The sequence below is a fragment of the Lutjanus erythropterus genome, chromosome 23 (genome assembly GCF_056507025.1).
Source record: "Lutjanus erythropterus isolate fLutEry1 chromosome 23, fLutEry1.hap2, whole genome shotgun sequence".
Classification (NCBI taxonomy): domain Eukaryota; kingdom Metazoa; phylum Chordata; class Actinopteri; order Lutjaniformes; family Lutjanidae; genus Lutjanus; species Lutjanus erythropterus.
Genome location: NC_139339.1, coordinates 11,769,532 through 11,791,001, shown reverse-complemented (window position 1 = coordinate 11,791,001; position 21,470 = coordinate 11,769,532). Strand labels below are relative to the sequence as shown.

General features: G+C 39.2%; 2 protein-coding genes across 3 annotated transcripts; one reads left to right on the top strand and one right to left on the bottom strand.

Annotated features, from left to right (window-relative positions):
- The first annotated feature begins 283 nt into the window (after nt 1-283).
- On the top strand, nt 284-2,903 carry clxn (calaxin). Of its 2 annotated transcripts, XM_084712630.1 has the most exons (6): nt 287-486; nt 630-788; nt 1,638-1,742; nt 1,823-1,974; nt 2,107-2,211; nt 2,745-2,903. In XM_084712630.1, exons 1-6 carry the CDS (start codon nt 411-413, stop codon nt 2,793-2,795), a joined length of 648 nt encoding a protein of 215 aa, XP_084568756.1. In that variant the 5' UTR covers nt 287-410; the 3' UTR covers nt 2,796-2,903. The 2 variants fall into 2 exon arrangements, with proteins under 2 accessions (XP_084568757.1, XP_084568756.1); XM_084712631.1 differs by lacking the exon at nt 2,107-2,211 and having other exon boundaries at nt 284-486.
- A 347-nt stretch (nt 2,904-3,250) lies between these two features.
- Nucleotides 3,251-18,699, bottom strand: LOC146305683 (active breakpoint cluster region-related protein). The gene is made up of 22 exons (XM_084712629.1): nt 18,456-18,699; nt 18,094-18,203; nt 16,910-17,014; nt 14,982-15,218; nt 13,402-13,509; nt 13,261-13,318; nt 13,120-13,172; nt 12,546-12,683; nt 12,274-12,395; nt 11,989-12,145; nt 11,248-11,367; nt 11,072-11,147; nt 8,714-8,809; nt 8,437-8,511; nt 7,382-7,479; nt 6,913-7,014; nt 6,378-6,541; nt 6,028-6,167; nt 4,648-4,782; nt 4,337-4,442; nt 3,979-4,120; nt 3,251-3,465 (listed from the first exon to the last, which is right to left on the bottom strand). The coding sequence occupies exons 1-22, from the start codon at nt 18,508-18,510 to the stop codon at nt 3,364-3,366; spliced, it is 2,499 nt and encodes an 832-aa protein (XP_084568755.1). The 5' UTR covers nt 18,511-18,699; the 3' UTR covers nt 3,251-3,363.
- Between the last annotated feature and the right edge of the window lie 2,771 nt (nt 18,700-21,470).

Sequence of the window (21,470 nt, the reverse complement as noted above, 5' to 3'; positions counted from 1 at the left end):
GTGACAAATTACAAGAAAAAAAACTGAGCTAACGAAATGAGAAACAGTGAAATTAGATGTTTCCATACAATGCATGAATGGTTTGAGTATGAAATGTGAATATTACACTGTGGCCTTCACTGTCACCCAGACTTAAATAAGTTTTTTGTTTTTTGTTTTTTTTTTTGTTTGGATGTTAGGTTTGAGTAAGGTTTCATGATACAGTAAGAAACCAAAAAAAAGTGCTTCTTTAATGGCTGTTTGCAGGTCATTAATTATTTAACTTTTAAACGGTAAGTTTGCAGGCCTAATAGCTTCATGATGGAACCTCTACGACGCACTGCAGGTTACTTGAACGCCACACGGTTGCCATGCTGACGGAATGTCAACATCGCTCCTGTTGGTGAACTCGTGCCGTCAAAACCGTAAACATGTCTGCAATGTCCGCAATGAACAGAAAGCTGATACAAACTCTGGCTGAAACCATCTCAAAACAAGTGGAGCACTGTGAGTATTCAGTTATAATTCATCTAACTATCTAAATATTGGTCTGTTGTACTCTGCCTGCCTACAGACCAATGCCTGCGACTCGTTTTTTTCAGAAAACATGTCACACAGTTCATACAACAGCTGCTATTTTCATTCCTTAGTCAACAAAACAGAGGTTGAGCATCTTATCCGAGAGTACCACGGCCTCCTGGGGGAGCCGACCGTCCCTGGGAGAGCAGCTCACGGCCTGGACAAAGGGAGGTTCAGGAGCATCCTGTACAACATGTTTGGGATGACCGACAACATGATCATGGACAGAGGTACTCTGTCTGTTACTGTGGCACACAGTGACGCAGGACATTTAAAGTACATTTACTCAAGCACCGTACAAAAAAAAAAAAAAAAAAAAAAAAAAAAAGGAATTTTATGCTACTTTATACTTCAACTCCACTGAATCTAAGAGGTAAATATTGTAGTTTCACTCCACTGTATTTGTTGTATTTGAAAAATTGAAAATTCTCCCATCTCTTTCACTAAATATACTATTTAAAAACCCTCCTGGATTAACTGTTCTGACACCATGAAAAGACTTGCATTGCATTAATGCAGCAGTAATACTAATCCAAAAACATCATATATAATAGTAAAACGAGTATTTTGTTAGAATGACATTTAGTGGGAATGATCATTTTTGCATCACAAGTTTAATTTTCACAACTCTCTCCAAAAAAAAAAAAAAAAATTAAAATCATGATGCTGTGGTGTTTGTTGGGGTGTGTGCCAAACATAAATTTGCCCATAAGTTTGCCCACATTTTAAGAACAAAATTTGTAGGTCAGGGCATCTCTGCAGCACAATAGAACTTCATTAAAATGCTGTTTTGTCACACTTTTAACTTTGTCAAACAACTGCCGCTTCTGTGATTTGGATATTTCTCTTGGACATGTTGCGATTTTGATAATATTTCAATTAGCCCTAGTTTTGAATGCAGGATTTGTACTTGTAGTGGAGTATTTCACAGTGTGGTATTAGTACATCAGCCGAATGCTTCTCACCATTGCATAACCTATTTGGAAGGACAAACATGTAGGATTTACAATAACCAGTTTAGACACAGAGCTCTGTGGTTGTTAGGTAACCTGGACACGTTCTGATTATCTGTCCTCCAGTCTTCAGGACATTCGACAAAGACAACGACGGCTTCATCAGTATGAACGAGTGGATTGAAGGACTGTCGGTTTTCCTTCGAGGGACCTTGGATGAAAAAATAAAATGTAAGCTCTCAAAACCCACACATCAGGATCAGAGTTACAGTTGTCCAGGTTATAACCTCTTCCCTCCTTGTGTGGCTCAGACTGCTTCCATGTGTACGACTTGAACGGCGACGAGTACATCTCCAGAGAGGAGATGTTTCAGATGCTGAAGAACAGCCTCGTCAGACAGCCCACGGAGGAGGACCCCGATGAGGGAGTCAAAGACCTGGTGGAGATCACACTCAAGAAGATGGTGAGGGGATGGATGCTGCTGGATTATTGGTTTACTGTATCTGGATTTAGGTCTGCAGCGCTCTGTGCCGCCTCACGTCTCACATTTTACTGTTTCAGAGTAAGAGAAGCACATTATTGTTTATTTTCGTAGGACCATGACCATGATGGCAAACTATCTTTTGCTGACTTTGAAAAGGCAGTGAGAGAGGAGAATCTATTACTTGAGGCTTTTGGAACCTGCATCCCCGACACCGAGGTAATCACGAATTAAAGTGACGCTTCACCTCAAAATCAAAAATATTTCTATAAATATTTCTGTGTGGTGTTGGTGTCCTCACTTCAATTTCACCAACAATCGAATCATCATGTTTCGAATCATAGCAAACCGGAGCATCTCAGCTTAAATAACACTGAGCCTCCAAAGCGCTCCCAGCTGATTGTTCTCAGAGGAGAATCTTGTATTTTCAGCTGGAAAAAAAAATACTTTAGTGGAAATGCTGTTCATCCATGAAAAGATGTACACTTCCTTCTGCATGGTGATTCAGTTGGTGTTTGTAGTTTGGTAGAAAGAAATAGTTTCATTGTGTTTGAGCGATGGCAGACATCTTTTCAGCTGATGTTTCCAAAACTCTACAACTTGGACTGAAACAATCCAGTGGGATAAATAGCACTACAGGCAATGAGCACAATATGTATTTTAGGGTGAACTGTTCCTTTAAAGGCTGTTGAAAAGCTAATCATTTCAAAGTGAGAAATTGTTCATCTTAAATTCTGTTTTCCTGTTTTCAGAGTATTGAAGCATTTGAGCGGCATGCACTTCAGGAACAACTGGAACAATGAAGAAATCATTCATGTGCATTTCCAGCCACGTGGTCTTTAATAAAAACATTAAGAGATGTTTGCATTGTGATGCAAAACATGTAAATAAAAACAAACTGCCAAGAGAAACTGTTTGAATGGTCATTTTCCAAAGTGGTGGCAGTAATCTCTGCATAAAGTCCAGCATCAAGGCAGCTCATTTGATCAAAAATGTCGACGTGGTTTCACCTTTTTCTCCACTCGTGTCGGTGTCAGATGCTGCTGTACCGATTGTGAGGTAAATTTGTGATCTGTGATATCAAATTATAAAATAAAAACCAACTTTACTGGGTTTCTAATTAAGTGTGGGATGAGTTTGTACTGTCTGACAACAAATGCTACTTCACTAAATTAAAAAATGTTTCTCATGTTTATAATCTGCACTATTTTAATTCAAACAGAAAATTTTAAAGTGGGCTTTCAGAAGTTGCAAAAAAGTGACACGATTTTATTAATAAATTACTTTTATTGTGTTGCAGTGCTCACAGATTTTTTATAATACAAACATGCACAGTGTTTCCTTCTCCAGCTGCTGACACTGATGGTGGTCTCACATGTGGGTGGCCTCATCTTCAGTGTCTGTGTCATGTTGCAGAGACGTCTGAGCTTCTGGGAGGTTGTTGCACTGCAGGTACGAGAAAACCACTTGGACCTGAAACACACAAACATGAACACGGACATGGAGTACGAGAAGTCTGTAAAACATCATTTAACACTTTGCAATACTTCTCTTTTACCACAACAAAAACTCATTCAAGAGTCCAACTTATTATATAGTATATAGTATTATTTCACCTGTTTTCAGTATAATCATATTAAAACCTTAACTTTGAACTTTTTATTGTTTTAGTCAAGTCTTTTTTAAGTATAGTAAATTTGTTTTATGGCAGAAACTTAATTGAACAAAATAAATCTGTCGTACTATATATCTAGTCCTTGTCCCTGGTTTGGCTTTTAAAGAATAAAACAGAGACATCTAGAGACTAACAATAAAACAGACTGACAACCACTACAAACTAAAATCTATGCCAAAAAAAAAAAAAGAATCAAAAGGAAGGAAAGACTGTATTTTTAGCAGAAAATGTGTTGAACAGCTGCAAACTCAAACATCAATCATTCTCTCAAAGTTTTCAGCAGCACATTTTGTTGCTTCATTAACTCCCACCTGCACCACCACCTCCTGGGAGATATCCACTGTGGGGCCGTCGTGCCCCAGTCCAACCACAGGGGGGCGTAAGAGGCTGGGACCAAACACTGTAGCCAGGTTCATCGGAGACATCTTGTTGACGTCCTGCTTCTCTGAGACTCTGCAAAATGAAAAAAATTATTTAAAAAAAATCTGGAAACACAAAAGTTAGTGTTTAAATCTACTGTATCTATAAATCTACTGATTTATTTATTTATGTATGAAGGCAGCAGGTTGGATTTTACAAAAATTAAATATCTCTCTTATGTCATTATGGATAGAAGTCATTAATAAAGAGTTGTTATGGTGTGTGCTGTTGTCTGGTGTGTTGTCAGACCGTTGCAGGTGATGCAGGAGGTAGAGGAAGGTGTGGCGGTTCGGGTCGGGACACGAGTGCAGCAGAGACAACATGGAGACAAGCCGGGAGTTAATGTCCTGGATGTCTACAGGAGAGACAAAAGTTTAGTTTATCATCTGTTTTGTTCATTAACTGTGAACGTTTTCAGAATGGACTTCAAATTCAAATTGGACTGAATGTGGCCCATGAAGTAAAATGAGTTTGACAGACACCCCTGATCTAAAGAGACAGGAAGTTTTAATCCAGCTTTACTCCCTCCAGGTTGCAGTGAATGATCCGGTTCGTCTTACCCAGCGTCCTGGCCAGGCTCTGAAACAGCTCCGTGGGTATCAGAGGCTCAGGCAGCTCTCTGAAGTATAGTTTGAGAACTCCAGACACGGCGTTCACTTCGGCGCTTCTCAGCCTGGTCACAGCTTCACGCAGATCTGAGTGGGGCAGACACACGTGCGTCACAGTGATCAGTATCACAAATGCCTCATCACTGTGAAAAGCACAAACTGATGAGCCACAAAAGTTTTCAGTGGCAGTGAGCAGAAAGTTTCAGATGCAACACCACCTTTAAAACAATCAACATGGCGGTCATCATCACTTGATGTTACACTTTGTGTTTAGTCCTAGTTCAATGTTAGCATGTTGTGTGATATATTTGGATCGTGAACATTACACCTGCTAAACATAAGCATGTTAACATCATTGTGAGCATGTTAGCATGAGTAATTAGCTCAAAGTACAGCCTCACAGAGCTGCTAGCATAGCTGTAGACTAAGGGTGATCTCTGCATCTTTCATAAGCTGTAATGCTCTCAAAGAACGTGAAATATGTAGCTTTGACTGAGGGGTGTTATAGCAACATATGTATGTTTTCTTAATGATGATTAATTGATTAATTTATTATTAATGTTACCAATGATTGATTAAGGGAAGCGCTCACAACCTGGAGAACCACTGTAGACTAAAATCTTCAGGAAGGTGAGATCATCTTTGTTTGAGTGCGGTGACCCAGAACCCAGTTTAAAAAAACAACTACTTGCATATGAAAAAAGAAAAGAAAAAACCTTTGTCTAATCCACATCATATATTTCATCATTTAATTTTGTTGTACATGTCACAATGACAGTAAAGATATTCTGATTCTGATAATATCTGAAGTTTGTGCAAATACTAAAAAACTGGATAAAAACAAAACATCTGAAAACTCCAGACAACTGAAGAATAAAACCTGGTGTTTTTTTGTTTAGATTAGTTTAGTTTTTTTGAGTAGGAAGTCAAAAGGTACAAAGTATTTTACATTATTCACTTGATAAACTCAGTCCAACCTTTCCAAAATTTCTGTCTTGAGTCTCAAACAAAATTTAAATTTTTCCATGACCAAAAATGTCATGCATTACATTAAACCAGTCTGCTACCTTGCGTGGTCCTTGATATACCATTTTTTCATAATAGCTTATTTACCGTCGACCAGACGTCACAAAGCTGTGGTGACATCTCACCGTGTGTGACGTGTGGTGGTTATGACTCATCTGTACAGGAGCTCAGTCTGATCTGTCCTGCTCCTTGTTGTGTAACTGTTTCGTATAGTTTATGTGTACAAAACGGCATTTCTGTCCTGTCTGAGTTGTGCCGTTGCAACATAGAACACATGCCAACAGAAAACGGATATTTCTTTCTTACTGCTGTTGAACGCGGTCTTGAGGGCGCTGATGTCACTGGTGGTTCCTGAAACCCTGTAGATGCCCACCTCATCCATGCCTCTCCTCTCCACTTCCTCCACGCAGCAGCGCACCACATGAGGAACCAACACTCCCTCCTGTCTGACGGAGAATTGAAAGCGTTAAAAAAAAAAAAAACTCTCTTCGGCCAATTCTTCCACAAAACAAACCGACCTAACTTCTCAAACTAGCTGCGCTAAAACGGCACACAAGGGAAATAAAACTCCAGACTGAATCGCAGCTCTCGGTTTCAAACCTTTTATACACCCAGAGACAGAGTGAGTCACTTTCCAGAGCCTGACAGGGACTTACTGGGCCACAGTTTCAATGGGGACACAGAAGACAGGCTGTTGTTGAGTCTCAGAGCTGGGCGGTTCGAGCGGGTGGGGACAGTACTTCAGGGAGAGAGTCACCTCCACCTGGCCGAGGTGTAGAGTCTGTCTCCTCCATCGCTTAGTCAGGGTTTTAGATTCCAACTAACAGACGAACACAAAGTATTAGAGAGCAGACATGACAGCAGAAGTCCCATAAATGTGAAGATCTGTATTCTAATCTTTTCTGACCTCTAGACCTTCGTGGAGGAGGGATTATTATGTCACTGAGTGCACAAAGGTGCCACAGTCGATGCCACACAGGTTGTCACTGAGTGATGAGGCACCAGTATTTTGTGTTTAGCTGATGTTTCATTCATTTACATTCTGACAACTATTGAAGAACATGTATATATATTATTTTTGTAGTTAAATGTAATTGATGCACTTCTGTGCTGTATGTGTTTAATGCCTGGCTTCAAAGTAAATTTCTTTTCGGGATGATAATAAAGCTGAAACCCGGTCCATCTTCATACCTGTACAGAAGTTTTACCCAGGACTGTGTCATCCTGTCCATCAGACTGACTCACACAGAGCACCTTCAGCTCCCGCGCCCCGTCCACCTGGAGAGACAGCTCCTGTTTGACAGAGAGGAGGAGCGGTTAACACTGGCAATGATAGCAGGGTCCTAAAGCTACAACAGGAGCGTTCATGTCTTATTTTAATCCTTCTGATCCTGGCTACCAGTTGGATTTAGTGTAGATTTTACTGCCACTGATCATGTTTAAAGCAGAGCATAGTCTGGCCACAGTGCAGACTTTTTAATCCTCTGTGAGCTGAACAGAGGCCTGACATCATGTCGGATGCTGTCTAGACATGAGGAAGACATTTACCACCCTGCACTGGTTCATAAATCTGTCTGCATGACCATAACAGAGGCAGTCACCTTCACTGAAAAATGTTCATATATATTCAATTAATTTGTAAAAGATATTTTATTCTAACCTGGTCCCAGTGTGGGTTAAGGCTGTGGACTGATGAGCGTGTCTGGGCTTGTGTATCGTAGAACTCGTATCCATCCACTTTCACACACACATACACACCTAAAAAAGAAAGAACCAAACATTACAACTGGGTTGCACCAACAAAGATTAATTTTATCTCAGATTAGTTCTAGTCAAAGTTGAACAAAACCTCTGTTGCACAATTAAAAACTAACCTCTGTTTAGTAAATCCAAGTTTAGTGATTGAAATTGAAATAGAGTTTACTCGATATGGAGATGCTTGCTTGCCCAAATTCAAACAAATTTTTTTAAAAATTAAGTGTTTTTGAGACAGTGAATATAAAAGACCAAATGTTGCATTGTTTGCTAGCCAGCTAAAAGATTAGGTATTACATTGTTTGTAAGCTAGCTAAAAAGTCAAGTTATATTGCTTGCTAGCTAGCAAAAAGGTTAACAAAATGTTACATAGTTTGCTCCCTAGCTAAAAACTTACCAAAACATTACGTATTTGCTAGCTAACTGAAAAATAAAAACGTTCCATTGCATGCTAGCTAGCAGAGAGGCTAAACAAAACATTAAATTGCTTATTGGCTAGCTAAAAAGTTTGCTAGCTAGCTGAAAAGTTAAAGTGTTAAATTTTTAGCTAGCTAGCAAACAATGTAACAAAATCTTATTGTTTGCTAGCTAGCTACAAAGTTAGTTAGCCCACTCATGAGACAGCAGACAACAATTTTTCTTGATCCATCTCAAAAAGGCAATCATTTTAAAAACTAGACATCCGCGAACGTAAGTTTAAAGTTTTGGCGCAACAGCATTACATGCGGTTTAGGGTCAAAGTAAAAACTAATCCGAGGTGTAAAGCGAGGTTTGAATTGAATCTTTCTTAATTTTAAGATAGTTTAAAAGTTTGGTGCAACATAAATTTAAGTTCAACCATGGTTAAAAAAATGAATCTCTAGTTCATCGATCAGATCTTACCAACTATTTTCTGCTTTAGTCGGAGGCTAAATTTATATTTCTATCTTTGTGTAAACAGTTTTAAAAAATGAAACATACATGCTGGTTCCTGCAGGCCGCAGGCTGAGTGGATCGCCACGTTCAGCGTCCCACATAAAGACTTTTCGTCCTCTGCTGCCGAGAGACAAAGACAAAAATATCTTGAACCTCACTGGATTTAAATCACGAGAAAGATAAAGACATAAAGAACGTGATGAAAAGGTTTGAGGACAGCATTAAAAAATAAAAAAAGGAGTGGGTGTAGTATATACGAGACACAGGATGTGATTCTGTGGTGAGGAAACAGGCCAGAGGTAAACAGAGTGTGTGGTTGTACCAGTATTTGAGCTGTAAAGTGGCGGCTGCTGGGTCATTCTCAGTTTCACACATGCACTGGTGAGGGTGAGCAGGTCTGGAGGGACGGTTTCTATGTCTGACGAACAACACAGAGCAAATATAGGCACCGGTCAGCACACAGAACCACAGTTACTCAAGAAAATAGAGAAAAAACCTCCCTTATTAAATTTAAATCCTGTCAAAAAGGTTTGTTATTAATGATACTTCTAATATTTTTATATTCGACAATTTACAGACTGTGACACTGAGCTTCGTCTTCATTCACAGACTAATTATTTGGTGTATTCAGAGTCAGAATATAGTAAAAAATGACGCATAACCACAGCGTCCTGAAGCTCAAAGTGATGACATCAAATAACGTTTTGTCCACACCAACACTTAATAACCACATAAGACAGAAAAACACAGCTGCAAGTTTACATAATATGAAAACAATATGATACGATCAAAAGTTCCTGAGCAGTTTTAGTGCATGAATTAAATGATGCGGTACTTCCTCATTTGACTGGATTAGACTCAACTTTGTCATTGCACAGTGCGCACAGACGAAACGCAGTCTAACCAGAAGTGCAAGAAGCAGAGTGTGAACATGTATAGAATCATAGAAATAACAGTGAGGCTGATATATGAAGACCAGATATATATTTATGCAGTATGAGTAGTGTACATGCAGTGTGATTAGTCATAACAGCGTCAACAGAGTGAAATGAATAGACTAAGATATGTGACATAACAGGGAGGTGTTTGCTGTTCCTCACCTGTGAAGACTGTTAACCTCATCACAGATACTATAAACGGTCACATCCATGTCTCACACAACTTTTTTCTTTCCACAAAAACCACAGCGGTGATTAAGCTTCTGTGTCGCTGCTCCCTTGACAGATTCTTGAAATCAGACATCATCTGGTGAGCATTAGAATCATCTTTAATATCAGAAGAACTGAACTTGAATGCAGTTTGATGAATAGCTGACTATATTTCTTTAAATAAGGAGAGTCGCCCCATTAATATCCTGATGCAAACTTGTGTTACTTTCACTCTTACGCTTTTTTCAGTGTCTTCATCATAGTCAACAAGAAATGTCTTGGCCCCAGTAATGGTGTTTCCTATGATCTTTTATGATTAAAATATCACATATAGGTCCATTGGATGATATTCAACTTTGCACAATTTGCATTATTAGCATAATCCACTCATTATCAGTAAGGTAAATACTCAAATTGCCCAACATGCAGCCCAACATTTTAATCATAAAAGTTAATTGGAAACATCATTGTGTGTTTCATATAAACCCACATATATGTGTTTCCAGTAGACTACTGGGCAATAAATGCTTTTTAAATTGTTATTACCTCCTAGAGTGTCTCAGCTTTCTTCAACAAGTTTAAACTTTGGCTTCCCTAACTGAAGAGCACCAGAGGGACAGTTTTTCCACACCTCAGCAGTGCTCGTCACTACATTAAGTGTATGTTTTCTGCAGCATAATACAGAAGACAAGCTTTTATTAGGACGTTACTTCAAATATTCATTTGTGTTTAGGGAGCCTCAAATACATATAGAATTACACATTAATCTAGTGTTACGACCCCAAGTTGGGCTAGTGGATGAGGGGTGCAACATTAAATAAATTTACCAGGGAGAAAAAGGAAGGAAGGAAAACTGAGACAAAGTGATGTAAACAAAGGTTCTTTTATTAAAGAATGTGTCAAATTAAATTAATTAAACTAACATAACTTAACCTACTAAATTAAGCGCACACACACAAAAGACAACAAGTGTCCATGCTAGCCAGGGAGGCTACCGAGAACACAAACACAGAACACAACTAGTGCCTTTGCTGGCTGGTGGGACTAGCAAAGCACATGGAGGCGCCCAAACAAGTGCCCTTGCCAACTATGGAGGTAAACAAGGCACATGAAACACAAAGACAAGGGGCTTCACTAGCTGAGCGTGCTAGAAAAGCACTTGTCAACCGCCACGAGTAGTCTAACCTGCTGCTGCAAGATTAAACTACAGACTAGCAGACTTCAGTCTGCTGAATGGCCCACTGGCCCTGATCGAATGGCCCACTGGCCCTGATCGAATGGCCCACTGGCCCTGATCGAATGGCCCACTGGCCCTGACTGGCTGCACTCTCCAGTCTTTTAAGCACCAGGTCCTGATTGCAGAGCAGCTGCACCTGATGCCAATCACTGCAATCTGCAGGGGGGGAGGGGCAGAACCTGGGCACAGGACAGCACAGCACCACACAGACACTGTGGCACGTAACACTAGCATGTGTGCATCTATTAATAATTTTACTTGTGGCCTGCAGATTGTTCAAAAGCTGCAAACTTACTGTCTGTGGTGAGTTTGTGAATAGCTTCTCTCCACTCTTCAAGTTCATACAGCGAGGGGAGGAGGAGAGCGTGACTCTGCAGTGAGACAAAACAGATTGATTTTATCTTTGTCACTTATTATTAGATTGAAACCAGACAAATTAGAAAGGGTGTGTGTGTGCATGTGTGTGTGTACCTTTCCACTGGGGCTGTGCAGCTCTAGTCTGTAAGTTGGCGAGTGTGTGAACAGCATCAGCTCCATTTGCTCCAGTTTCTTCTTGGTACGAGCTGCCAAAGCCGTGCCCCTGGACCCTTTCTTTACACAAACACAATTTTATATTTCACTTTTCTGATAAAAATTGACCGTTCATACTCATCTCTCTCAACCTTAATATGTAAAATGTCTCCTAGGCTAACTAGTCTGACTAACTTTTTAACTAGCCAGCAAACAATTCACAATTGTTTTTTGTTTTTTTCCCTATGTTTCAGCTAGTTTGTAAACAATGTAATGTTTCTCTCTCTCTCTGCAAACAATATAACTTTTGTCAACTTTTTAGTTTGCTAGCAAACAATATAACTTTTGTCAGCTTTTCAGCTTGCTAGCAAATAATGTAACTTTTCAAAAACTTTATTGCTAGCTAGCAAACAATACAATGTTTTGTTAAGAAATAAAGAAGTCCAATTTTGTTAGTTGATTAGTTTTTAATTGTGCAACAGAACTAATTTTAGATTCATTAATCCTTGGTGGTGCAACCAAGTCCAAATGTTTGGTTCTTTCTTTTTCTAGGTGTGTATGTAGGTGTGGAAGTACATGGCTATTTTTCAGTCCACAGCCTTAACCCACATTGAGACCAGGTTAGAGTAAAGTTCTTTTACTTAATAATTGATATTGGTGTTTAAAGTTGAACAAACATGTGTCTCTTTCACACAAACATACTGCTTTGTGCTGCTGCAGCTGTTGTCGGAGGAGGTACATCTTGGTTCTTATGGTGTGTAAGCGAAGGTGTGTGTCTGAACATTCCTGGTCTGCAGCCCAGCGGAGTTTGAGAGCAGCGAGAGGCAGATACCAGCAGAACCTGTACTGATCCTGTTTCCTAGAAGAGACGCCACCAAGAACCTCAAAAAGGTCACATTAAAAACATCAGCGTTGTTAACTGCTAGTGTCTCAAAATGTTGACCGCAATTTAGACAAACCCCCGGTGCTTTCTGTCACTACACTCACCCTCTGCTTGCATGTTTGCATCTGGTGCACAGCAGAAGGTCTGTGTACAGGAAGAGGTGATGCAGTCTGCGTTCGCCCTCACTCACATCCACAACAAAACCGTCACGCATCAGCTGACGTCTCTGGAGTAACACACAAAACCATTTATATGCACACACACATCGTCTACATATACTGTGACAATTGTGGGCCTTAAGTGAGGACATGTGTACATGCAAATAAACACTTTTGTGTTTACATCTTGGCCAGATTTTGAACGGTGTAAGCCTCACCATGCCGTGACTGAGCGTGACCTCTCTCTTGCTCTGCGAACTCTCGTTGACACCAGACAGGAAACTACGTGACAATCTCAGGGCTTCCTGTAAGGATGTGTAATCTCCATGCTCCGCTGGTGTCGTCTTCAGGACGTCCTACACGATCAAAGACAGGGTGACAAGTCAGAAACCACCATGTGGGTGAGAAGGAGTGGCAAGAGATTGAAGAGATAGAAGGGTAGAGCTGCAATTGATGATTATTTTCTGATGATTAATTGATTAAATTGTTTAGTCTAAAATGTCCAAAAGTGAACTGGCTTCTTTTGTCAGTCCAAGACCCAAAGACTCTTCATTTACTATCAGAAATAACAAAGAAAAGAAAAAAACCTCACATTTAATAAGCTGAAACCTGCTGGATCGATTATCAACATAGCTGGCGATTCATTTTCTTTCAATCAGAATCTATTGATCGACTGCTCATTGCAGCTCTACTCCAGGGTAAGTCCTGGTAGAAAGATTAACATAATCATAGAATAACAACAGCAGTTATAGAGGTAAATTTGGAGTTTCAATAAATGATGAATTATCTCACACGCAGCACTAGTGTGGTCTTGGTTACTCTGTCCAGAGGTTTGTAGAGTAGAGCTGTGAAAAAAAAACAAAAAGATAGCAATCAGACACTGGCAGCCAAAAAGTTATTTAATAAAAAAAAGTATAAATTGAGTGTGTGTACCTTCAAATGTGTATTTGGTGCGAGTTTTGTCGGAGCCGTTATTATTAGACATCATGCTCTGGAGAAAAGAGAAGTGAGGCCAGTGAGGATAAACTGTAACAAACAGCTTGTTTGTTTCAGCGGGTGAAAGTTTTGTCGTACCTGGGCCAGGGTTCGGAAGCGAGGGTCCGAGAGCGTGCACTTACGAACAACTTCGACGGCTTCCTCGTAGTTTTCAATGAAACCGCCATAAATACCGATCTGGTTCACCTGCAAAAGAAAAATAACAGATGGATGGACGAATGGAGGGACAAGGGGAAACGTATCGTCCAAATTTGATGATTTGTGAAGCGATTAAAGACTGAAAAACACCTTTCCATAGCAAGATCTCTGCCATACAACAAATTAAGTACTATCTATTTAATTAATGTTAGGCACCCTGCTCATTTTAATCACAAAACCTTAACATATTTGTAGATATTATTCTCTATGACAGTGGTCTCCACACTGAAATAAAGCTCATCTCCATTCAGCTTAGCAAAATTAATTACATGGCGACCATGGATATTGGATTGAAGCAAATAATACGTTCATTTGGTTAAGTTTGTAAAGATTTGTGACTGTGAATCAAATGTAAATCAGCATATCAGTGTGTTGTAGGAAGGAGGAGGGAGGACCGGCCCGACGTCGACAGAGATTATTTTTAACCTCTTGAGAAACAGAGGGCAAACAGAAGCAAACACAATTAAAAGCACGTTCATGTTGAATGAAGTGAAAGTGGCAGTAAAGCTCCACCCATCATTAGTTCACCCACAAAGAAGAAGAAGAAGCTGTGATCGCCATTTCTGGTAATACCACGACAGCCGTCCCCAATTTGAGACGACACTATCCTGCCAAAATTCACACACTTCACAAGTGAGTAGATGGTGTGCAAACTACATGACAGCGTACTAACAGAAGTGTGTGAAGTGAGACACAGCATGTGTTCTTGTGTAGAAACGCTAACAAATTTATCCTGCAAGTTTAATTTGCACAATATAAGTGCAAATTGATGTTGATGTGATAAAGTTATGTCAATAAATTATCATTCTACTTAACTTATTCTACTTGTTAGTAGATTTCTTTTTAAGTTAAGGAACAAATGTAAGTTACCAACATAAGTGACATAACATATGTGAACTACATTAAGGTACTTATTTGAACCCAAACACTATCTTTTCATAAATCTAAACAAGTAGTTTTGCTGCCTAGACATGCTCAAGTAGTTTTTTGTGCCTTTATTTTGAAAGTCTACCTTGATTCTGCTTATTTATGGTCACTAACTTGACCGCAGCCCTGCACCCGCAAAACACTGACACTACAGAGTCATAGTGTGAAGTGTATGCTCACTGACCAAGATGAGAACATGGTGGTAGAGCGCATGTCCATTGTAAATATAAAATACTGATTAGTGCAGCTACTTAAAAATTGGGGAGATTTGATTTTAAGGGGTTAAAGGCACACAGAACACCATGTATTTCAAGCTTTGCACACTTCTTCTGGCAGAATAAAGGATTTAGGCTTTTAAAAAAGGAGGAAGTGATGTGATAATTATGTCACTGTTAATAATATCTCCAAGCTAAAAAAGTTTTCACTTACTGCAATAAATAACTTCCCCCAGTTTTGCTTTGTGTCACTGATCTGATCTGGAAACTCATTTCCACAGATCAAGGTACTACAAGTTAACACAGATGAGAACTTACCATTTTCAGAAACAGGTCCCCCACCATCAGCTCAAAGCTGTTGTGCCTCATCTCACTCTCCTCGCCGGTCTGGCTGGACTCAGTCTGGCTGTGCGCGCTCAGCCGCTCCTTCAGGCCTGAGTAGAAACTTTGGTGCATGTCTCTGAGCTCGGGCACCTGGTAGAAAACGGTCTGGACCTCTCGACTCGACAGAACCGGCTGGGAGGTCCCGGCTGAGGCCCGCAGAGCTTTCATGGGCTGGAGAAAAATAAAACAAGCTAAAGGTCAACAGATGTAGGTGAGAAGAACAAGCGAGTGTGCAGAAGATTTAAAAGATATGTGAAAAAAAGGATGTGTGAACATACATTCATATTTCCTACACGCCCAAAGCTTCACTCGCATTGCCTTTTGACAGCATCTCAACTGTGGCACATACACTCAAACCACGGCTAAATAAAAGCAAGTATGTACAGCATGTCTGCATGAACGGTATACACAGCCACTCAATGACACAAGCATAATGTTGAGCAAGAACAGAACACACAAAATGCATCATTCTCAGATAAAACATCGACTTTGTGATTCAGTTCTCACATTCACTTTGTTTTTTCTTTTGGACTAAATGAGTCATGATGTGAATGAATGCAGAAGCAGGACCTTACTGTTGCTGTAAATAGTCTGAGAAAAAAAAAGAAATTCACAAAGAAAACACCCAGGCACGTGTTTCTGCACCATCACTTCCTGCCTTAAATCTATTTCTATTCTTGGTGTGGGAAAAGTCTAATCTACTGAAATGATCAATTTGAGATTTTTTTTTCTCCAATTTACAACTGAAACATTCATGATTAAAGTTTGCTTTCTTACTAAGAAAAAAAAAAACACTTTTATGAAACTAGAGCTAGCAGTCTGTTAGCTTAGCTTGACATAAAGACTTGAAACAAGGGGAAACAGCTAGCCTGGTTCTGTCAAAACGTAACAAGACCTACGTATATTTAAAGTCAAATGAGATTATCATTACCACGCTCGTGTGTGTACAGTTAAAATGAAGCTACTGCTAACAGTCAGTTAGCTTAGCTTGGCATAAAATCCTGAAACAGTGGGAAACAGCTAGCTAGATCGTTCAAAACTTAACAAAATCTACCTCTATGTAAAGAAAGTCAAATGAGATTATTGATCCCACTTTCATGTGTGTACGGTTAAAACAGCCAGCGGTCAGTTAGCTTAGCTTGGCATAAAGGAGCTCACTAATTGACATGTTATATAGGCTACTGTTTGTTTAAGCTGTTAAAATATCGCTTGTTGTGATTTTATGGGGATTAGCATTAGCTAGAATTAGCTTGCTATATTCCAGCTACTTCTTCTTCCAGCAGAGACTTCAAGAAGTTTCTTTCTTGACAGAGCCAGACCATCTGTTTCCCCTTGTTTGCGGTAATTATGTTAAGCTAAGCTAACCAGCCGCTAGCTGTAGCTCCACAATAACTGTATACATTAGATGGGTGTAAATCTTTTGAGACAATAGGGGAACCTCATGTCTCATGGAGAACAATCCATTTGTGGTTTAGGAAGGAAGCTGAATAGTGAAGACACTGGATGTGAGAGCTGCACATCTTGTACTGTCTGACACATCGCTGACCACAGACAAAAAAAAAAACATGCACATGACCATGGCTTATACTACGTACAGTAAACACACATATATAAAAAAGAGTTATTGAAGTAGCAACTGTATTTGCAGAGCAAGTTGTACTCAAAATAAGTGTTACTTGCTGCTTCTCCTTTAGGCTAAATTATTTTTAAAGAGCACGTCTATTGTTTATGTGGCAACGGCAGAACAGAAAGGGGAAGTTGAGCAGGAAGCAGCAATAATAATTAATACAGGTTATTTCCCCTATTGCAATATGGTTTAGCCCAAAGAATAAAATGCAAAATAAGACTTGTGTGTATGTTACCATCAGCAGGGCCTCCAGCTCTCTGAGGTAAACCTCCTCGCTCTCCAGGATCCCTTTCAGGACCACGAGCCTCTTCTCCAACATTTCCTCCGGGCTGCACAACGTCTGGATCACAGACATTTAGCAACACGTCAAAACACACTAGTTTAAAAATCAGTGTCATGACAGTTCATTCAGTAAATAACACTGCAAAGGGTGCAATAACTGACTTTTGGAATGGCAACTTTGCTTCTGTTTGTAGTCTCACTGTGATATTCAGTATTTTTCTCCCAAGATCCCCAAAATGTCTGTTTTTGTTTAGTTTATTGGGTTTTAATTGTTAATTTCTTTGTCTGTGAATGACTTTTAACAAAGAAAATGAATATTTCCCCATGAAAATGTCATAAAACTTATAATATTTCCTTATTTGGTGTAATAAAACTGTTTTATGGTCACTTCTGTATTTTCTTCTTATAATGTGCACTGTTGGTGGAAAACAGAAGGGTTACTTCTTCAATATTTTTCTTTATATTGATATTTAATAAGGTTAGAAGATAATGAGGAAATGAAGCCAATGTCAACAAAACAAAAGGGTTAAAGTGATTTCTTTTTTCAGTTTTATTCCCTGCCTTAAAAAAAAAAAAATCTGATAAAGAATAAAGGTCAAAAGTGGCGGCACGTGTTGCTCCACATGTTGTGTTTTGTACTATGCGGTATTCTTTAAAAATGTTTTGCTGCCACTCCAGAAAAGGAGAGCAGATCAATATCACATAATAATGTGAAAAGTTCACATTATAAGAACATATTTTCACATTATTACATCATGCAAACTTATATGTTATAACAAAACTTTTCTTGTTTTAACAGTATACTATTTATCTTGTTATCTTTGATATATAATATCATTAAAGTTTCTTGTTATAACATGATAAGTTTGCATATATTAATATGGTGAAAATATCCTGTTATAACGTGAAAAACATCTTACTGATTTTTTTTTCTACAGTATTGGGTGCATCTTTACTTAAAATCCTCCATTACTGAAACCCCAGGTATTACTCTCTATTTTACAACTGGTATTATTCAAATAAAACATCTAAGGAGTGGATAGCCCATTAGGTTTTAATCTCAGTTGCCTTAAAATCCTCGAGTTTGCAGCGAACATTTCTTTTCTTTTTTCATCTTTAATAAGAGGATGAACTCACAGGTGTGTCTGGAAACTCCATAGTCTCAGCGTGGAGAGGAGAGAGTAGACAGGACACTGCCTCCTCCGGGAACACATCCTCCTCCAGGACATCAGGCTCTGCTTCTTCAACTACGACTCACACACAAACACACAGCAGCATGTGAGAGAAATATCAAATAAGCTGCCATATCTGCGTCTTCAAGTGTGTGAAGCTCTTTACTCTTCAAAAAATATAGCGGCTGAAGACGTCATGGTGCATTTTCAACAACCAAAATGACTTTTCAGATTGGATTCTTTCAGTTTCATAAGATGATCTAATGCTGAATTCTAGGGGGTCGTGTTTCCCCCAAAGATAATATAATAAATCCCTTTCTTCCTCACCTGGTATGTGCTGTGACTCCAAATATTGCACAGCCTCCTGATAAATATCCATCATCGGAGCTCAGAGATCTTCTCACAGTGCAGAGTGAGATGTAGAGACGCAGCATGTGAGAGCAAGCTCAGCTGGCCACACAAAACTTCCTCTTTCTGGTCAGGATGCACAAAAGGGGAAAATACAGCTTCCTGTCAGCGTGAAACGCGGTAAAAGAGTGAGACTGAGAACTGGCACCTGACGTTTTAATCCATTCCCTTCAGTTACGCTTCACTTCCTCTAAAACGTGTCAGTTTCAACATATCAACTGCGGAGTATTTACAAAACCTCACTGAATATTCTTTCATCAGTTACTGACATGTCTGAAACGATCACTAGCTGTAGCTGTATCACTAATACGCGCAGGTGGAAGATCATTTACTCGAGTAAAACTAGAAATGCTCTGAAAAATGTACTGCAAGTGTCATAGAGAATGGCTCTTTTCACAGTTTTATTACGTAATTTGTTTTTATTACTAATGAATACATATAAGAGAATTTTAATGTTTGTAAGTTTGAACAAAAAACTAAAATTCCTCCACACTGCTCGTCTGGTGTGATCCAAGTCTCCTAAAGCCCTAACTTGCATTTGTAGAGGCAGAAACAAACTGTGTTTACTGACCAAAGTTTCCCCTGAGTGTTCCCGAGCCCATTATGTCAGTTTTTAATTCGGTGCCACCCGAGGGGTCAAAGGTCACAGGCATAAAGTAGTAGCACAAAAGTAGCATAAGATGGAAATACTCAATGAAAGTGAGTCGATCGCCTTCACTACGCCTTTTTTTTCATTTTGACCACAGCTTTCATAAAGATCAGGATGTAGAGTACACAGTCTCCGTTCATAACATTTAACAGGAAGTGCTGCATGTTATCAGCCAGTACAAATTCACATAGTGATTAATGAGAAGAGGGTGGATAAATGTTCAATTTAGAAGCAAATATATAACATAGTTTACAATATCCAACTGTGGGAATCCAATTAATAATATTAGCTGAACCTGAAAGTGTTCAGCATGACAAAAATACACTAGCAGACCCAAAAAATATCAATTATATGATGTATAAAATAAACAGAGAGGTTTACTGAGGCAGAAAGAAATCTTACATGACTCTATGTTCCTAAACTGGTGTGTCATTAACAAAAATGTTAATCATCACTGTTAAATGAAAAGAAAGAGGCTCTTTTTATGGTCCAACGCTGCCCTCTACAGTACTACAGATGTTAACGCAGCTTCATTTGTTTCTGTCACAATCTTGGGTTTTGTGGCTAAAAGTTCACCATTTCTCTCCGCTCTTTCTTTCCTTACTGACGAGACTCTTTGTGACAAATGTGACGCCAGGACACGGTTGAGACGAGGCTCTCAGACATTTCCTGTTGCAGTCATTTATAAATAATGATAGCTGCTCGTTGTGGTTTGTGGTGTCAAGTCACATCCTTTTGAAGACCAATGGAAATTGTTTGTACTGCATTGTTTTAACATTTAAAGGCCAAATACATTTTTTGACCACATACTTCTGAGATCTATCAACATATTTGTATTTTCATAAATACAATTTGCACAACTTGATGGCAGCAGAAACAAACACAACACCGATGTACTGTATCATCTTCTTAAAAGTTGTGTTGCTGCAACTAATGTAATGTAAAGACCAGTTTAAAATACAGCCTCATTTCCCATCATGCCTTAAGTTTCCTACTTTATGTTACAAAATGCAAATGTTACTTTGTGTTTGTGTTTCTTCAGAACATGGTGGTTTATGAGGCAGTTGTTATTTTTGCGCTGGTTTAGAGTTTTAACTATTGATGAAATGATTGTTAGCGCTTCAACTTTATGTTGAAGATCTTGAGGGGATGATGTCACTAAGAGTTGCTGCCTGGCTTCCAGTCTGTGCTGTTTGCTGCAGTATTTTATTTTATTTTTTTCTCCACAACCATCTGGCGACCCTCAGAAAATATCTTGCAGCCCCCTTGGGGCTCCCAACCCCCAGGTTGAGATCCACGGCTCAGTCTTCTGCTGCATTCGGAGACCAGTGACAGGTTGTCTGCAGCTCCTGAGGGAAATATCTGGCTCGTACCTGGCTGCTAAATGCTACACTATGCTTGCTAGTCGCTAACAGTTGGTTTAGTAAAACTTTTTTGCTAAGACAGCTTCTTGATGAGAGCTGTGAGAGTGAACCAAACACTACAGTTGAGTTCACTTAAAAATTGAAGATGTTGTGTGATCTTTAATCATTCACTGTTTAATGTTTGTTTTTGCTTTTTTAAAATGTCTTCTATTTAATGTATTTCTATGTCCCTGTAAAGCACTTTAATCTGCCTTCTGTGTGAACGGTAGACACTATACAAACTTCTCAGTCAAACTTTGAAAATCTTGCAAAAAAGGCAATGGCATTTATTTTTTTTATCTGTTATCTTCTTCCTAACATGATAACTTTTTGGCTTTTTTTTGATAAAATCATGACTTTTATATGTGTGATGTCTGCGTGTTGCCTTTTTGTTTCCCTCCTGTTTGTCTTGAAACTGCAAAAATCAAAACAAAAGCTCCAACTCCAGTCCTGCCACTTTGTTACGTTCAGAAATGTTCAGAAATCCAATATTTCTGACAGCACTTGAAGGTAACACCATTATGACCAGACTATTTCTCCTACAGGGGGCACTTACTCATCACTGTGAGTAAATTTAGAATAAAATCTGATCCACATCGTGAATCAGTTTTACATTTCATCACCGTTAATGATTCATTACTACATAAAGTGTGTGTGTGTTGCTTTAACACACTTCGCTCTGCCTTTCTGATTCACACACACACACACACACACACACACACACACACACACACACACACACACACACACAAACGTACCCATTTCCTCTCATCCAAACCCCTCCCCAACTGTTGCTTTTCTCTCTTTCCTTTTCTTCTCACTTTTCCACACAAACGAAACTTAAAGTTAACCAGATGAGCTCAAGTTCCCATGTTTGTACAG

Excerpts from the sequence above, each read along its gene's own strand:
- clxn (XM_084712630.1), top strand. The coding sequence starts at position 411 with ATGTCTGCAATGTCCGCAATGAACAGAAAGCTGATACAAACTCTGGCT. Across the intron at positions 1,975-2,106 it reads AGATCACACTCAAGAAGATG|GACCATGACCATGATGGCAA; the intron begins GTGAGGGGATGG and ends TTATTTTCGTAG. Across the intron at positions 2,212-2,744 it reads CCTGCATCCCCGACACCGAG|AGTATTGAAGCATTTGAGCG; the intron begins GTAATCACGAAT and ends TCCTGTTTTCAG.
- LOC146305683 (XM_084712629.1), bottom strand. The coding sequence starts at position 18,510 with ATGATGGATATTTATCAGGAGGCTGTGCAATATTTGGAGTCACAGCAC. Across the intron at positions 7,480-8,436 it reads CGGCCTGCAGGAACCAGCAT|GTGTGTATGTGTGTGTGAAA; the intron begins GTATGTTTCATT and ends TTTCTTTTTTAG. Across the intron at positions 6,168-6,377 it reads CCCATTGAAACTGTGGCCCA|ACAGGAGGGAGTGTTGGTTC; the intron begins GTAAGTCCCTGT and ends ATTCTCCGTCAG.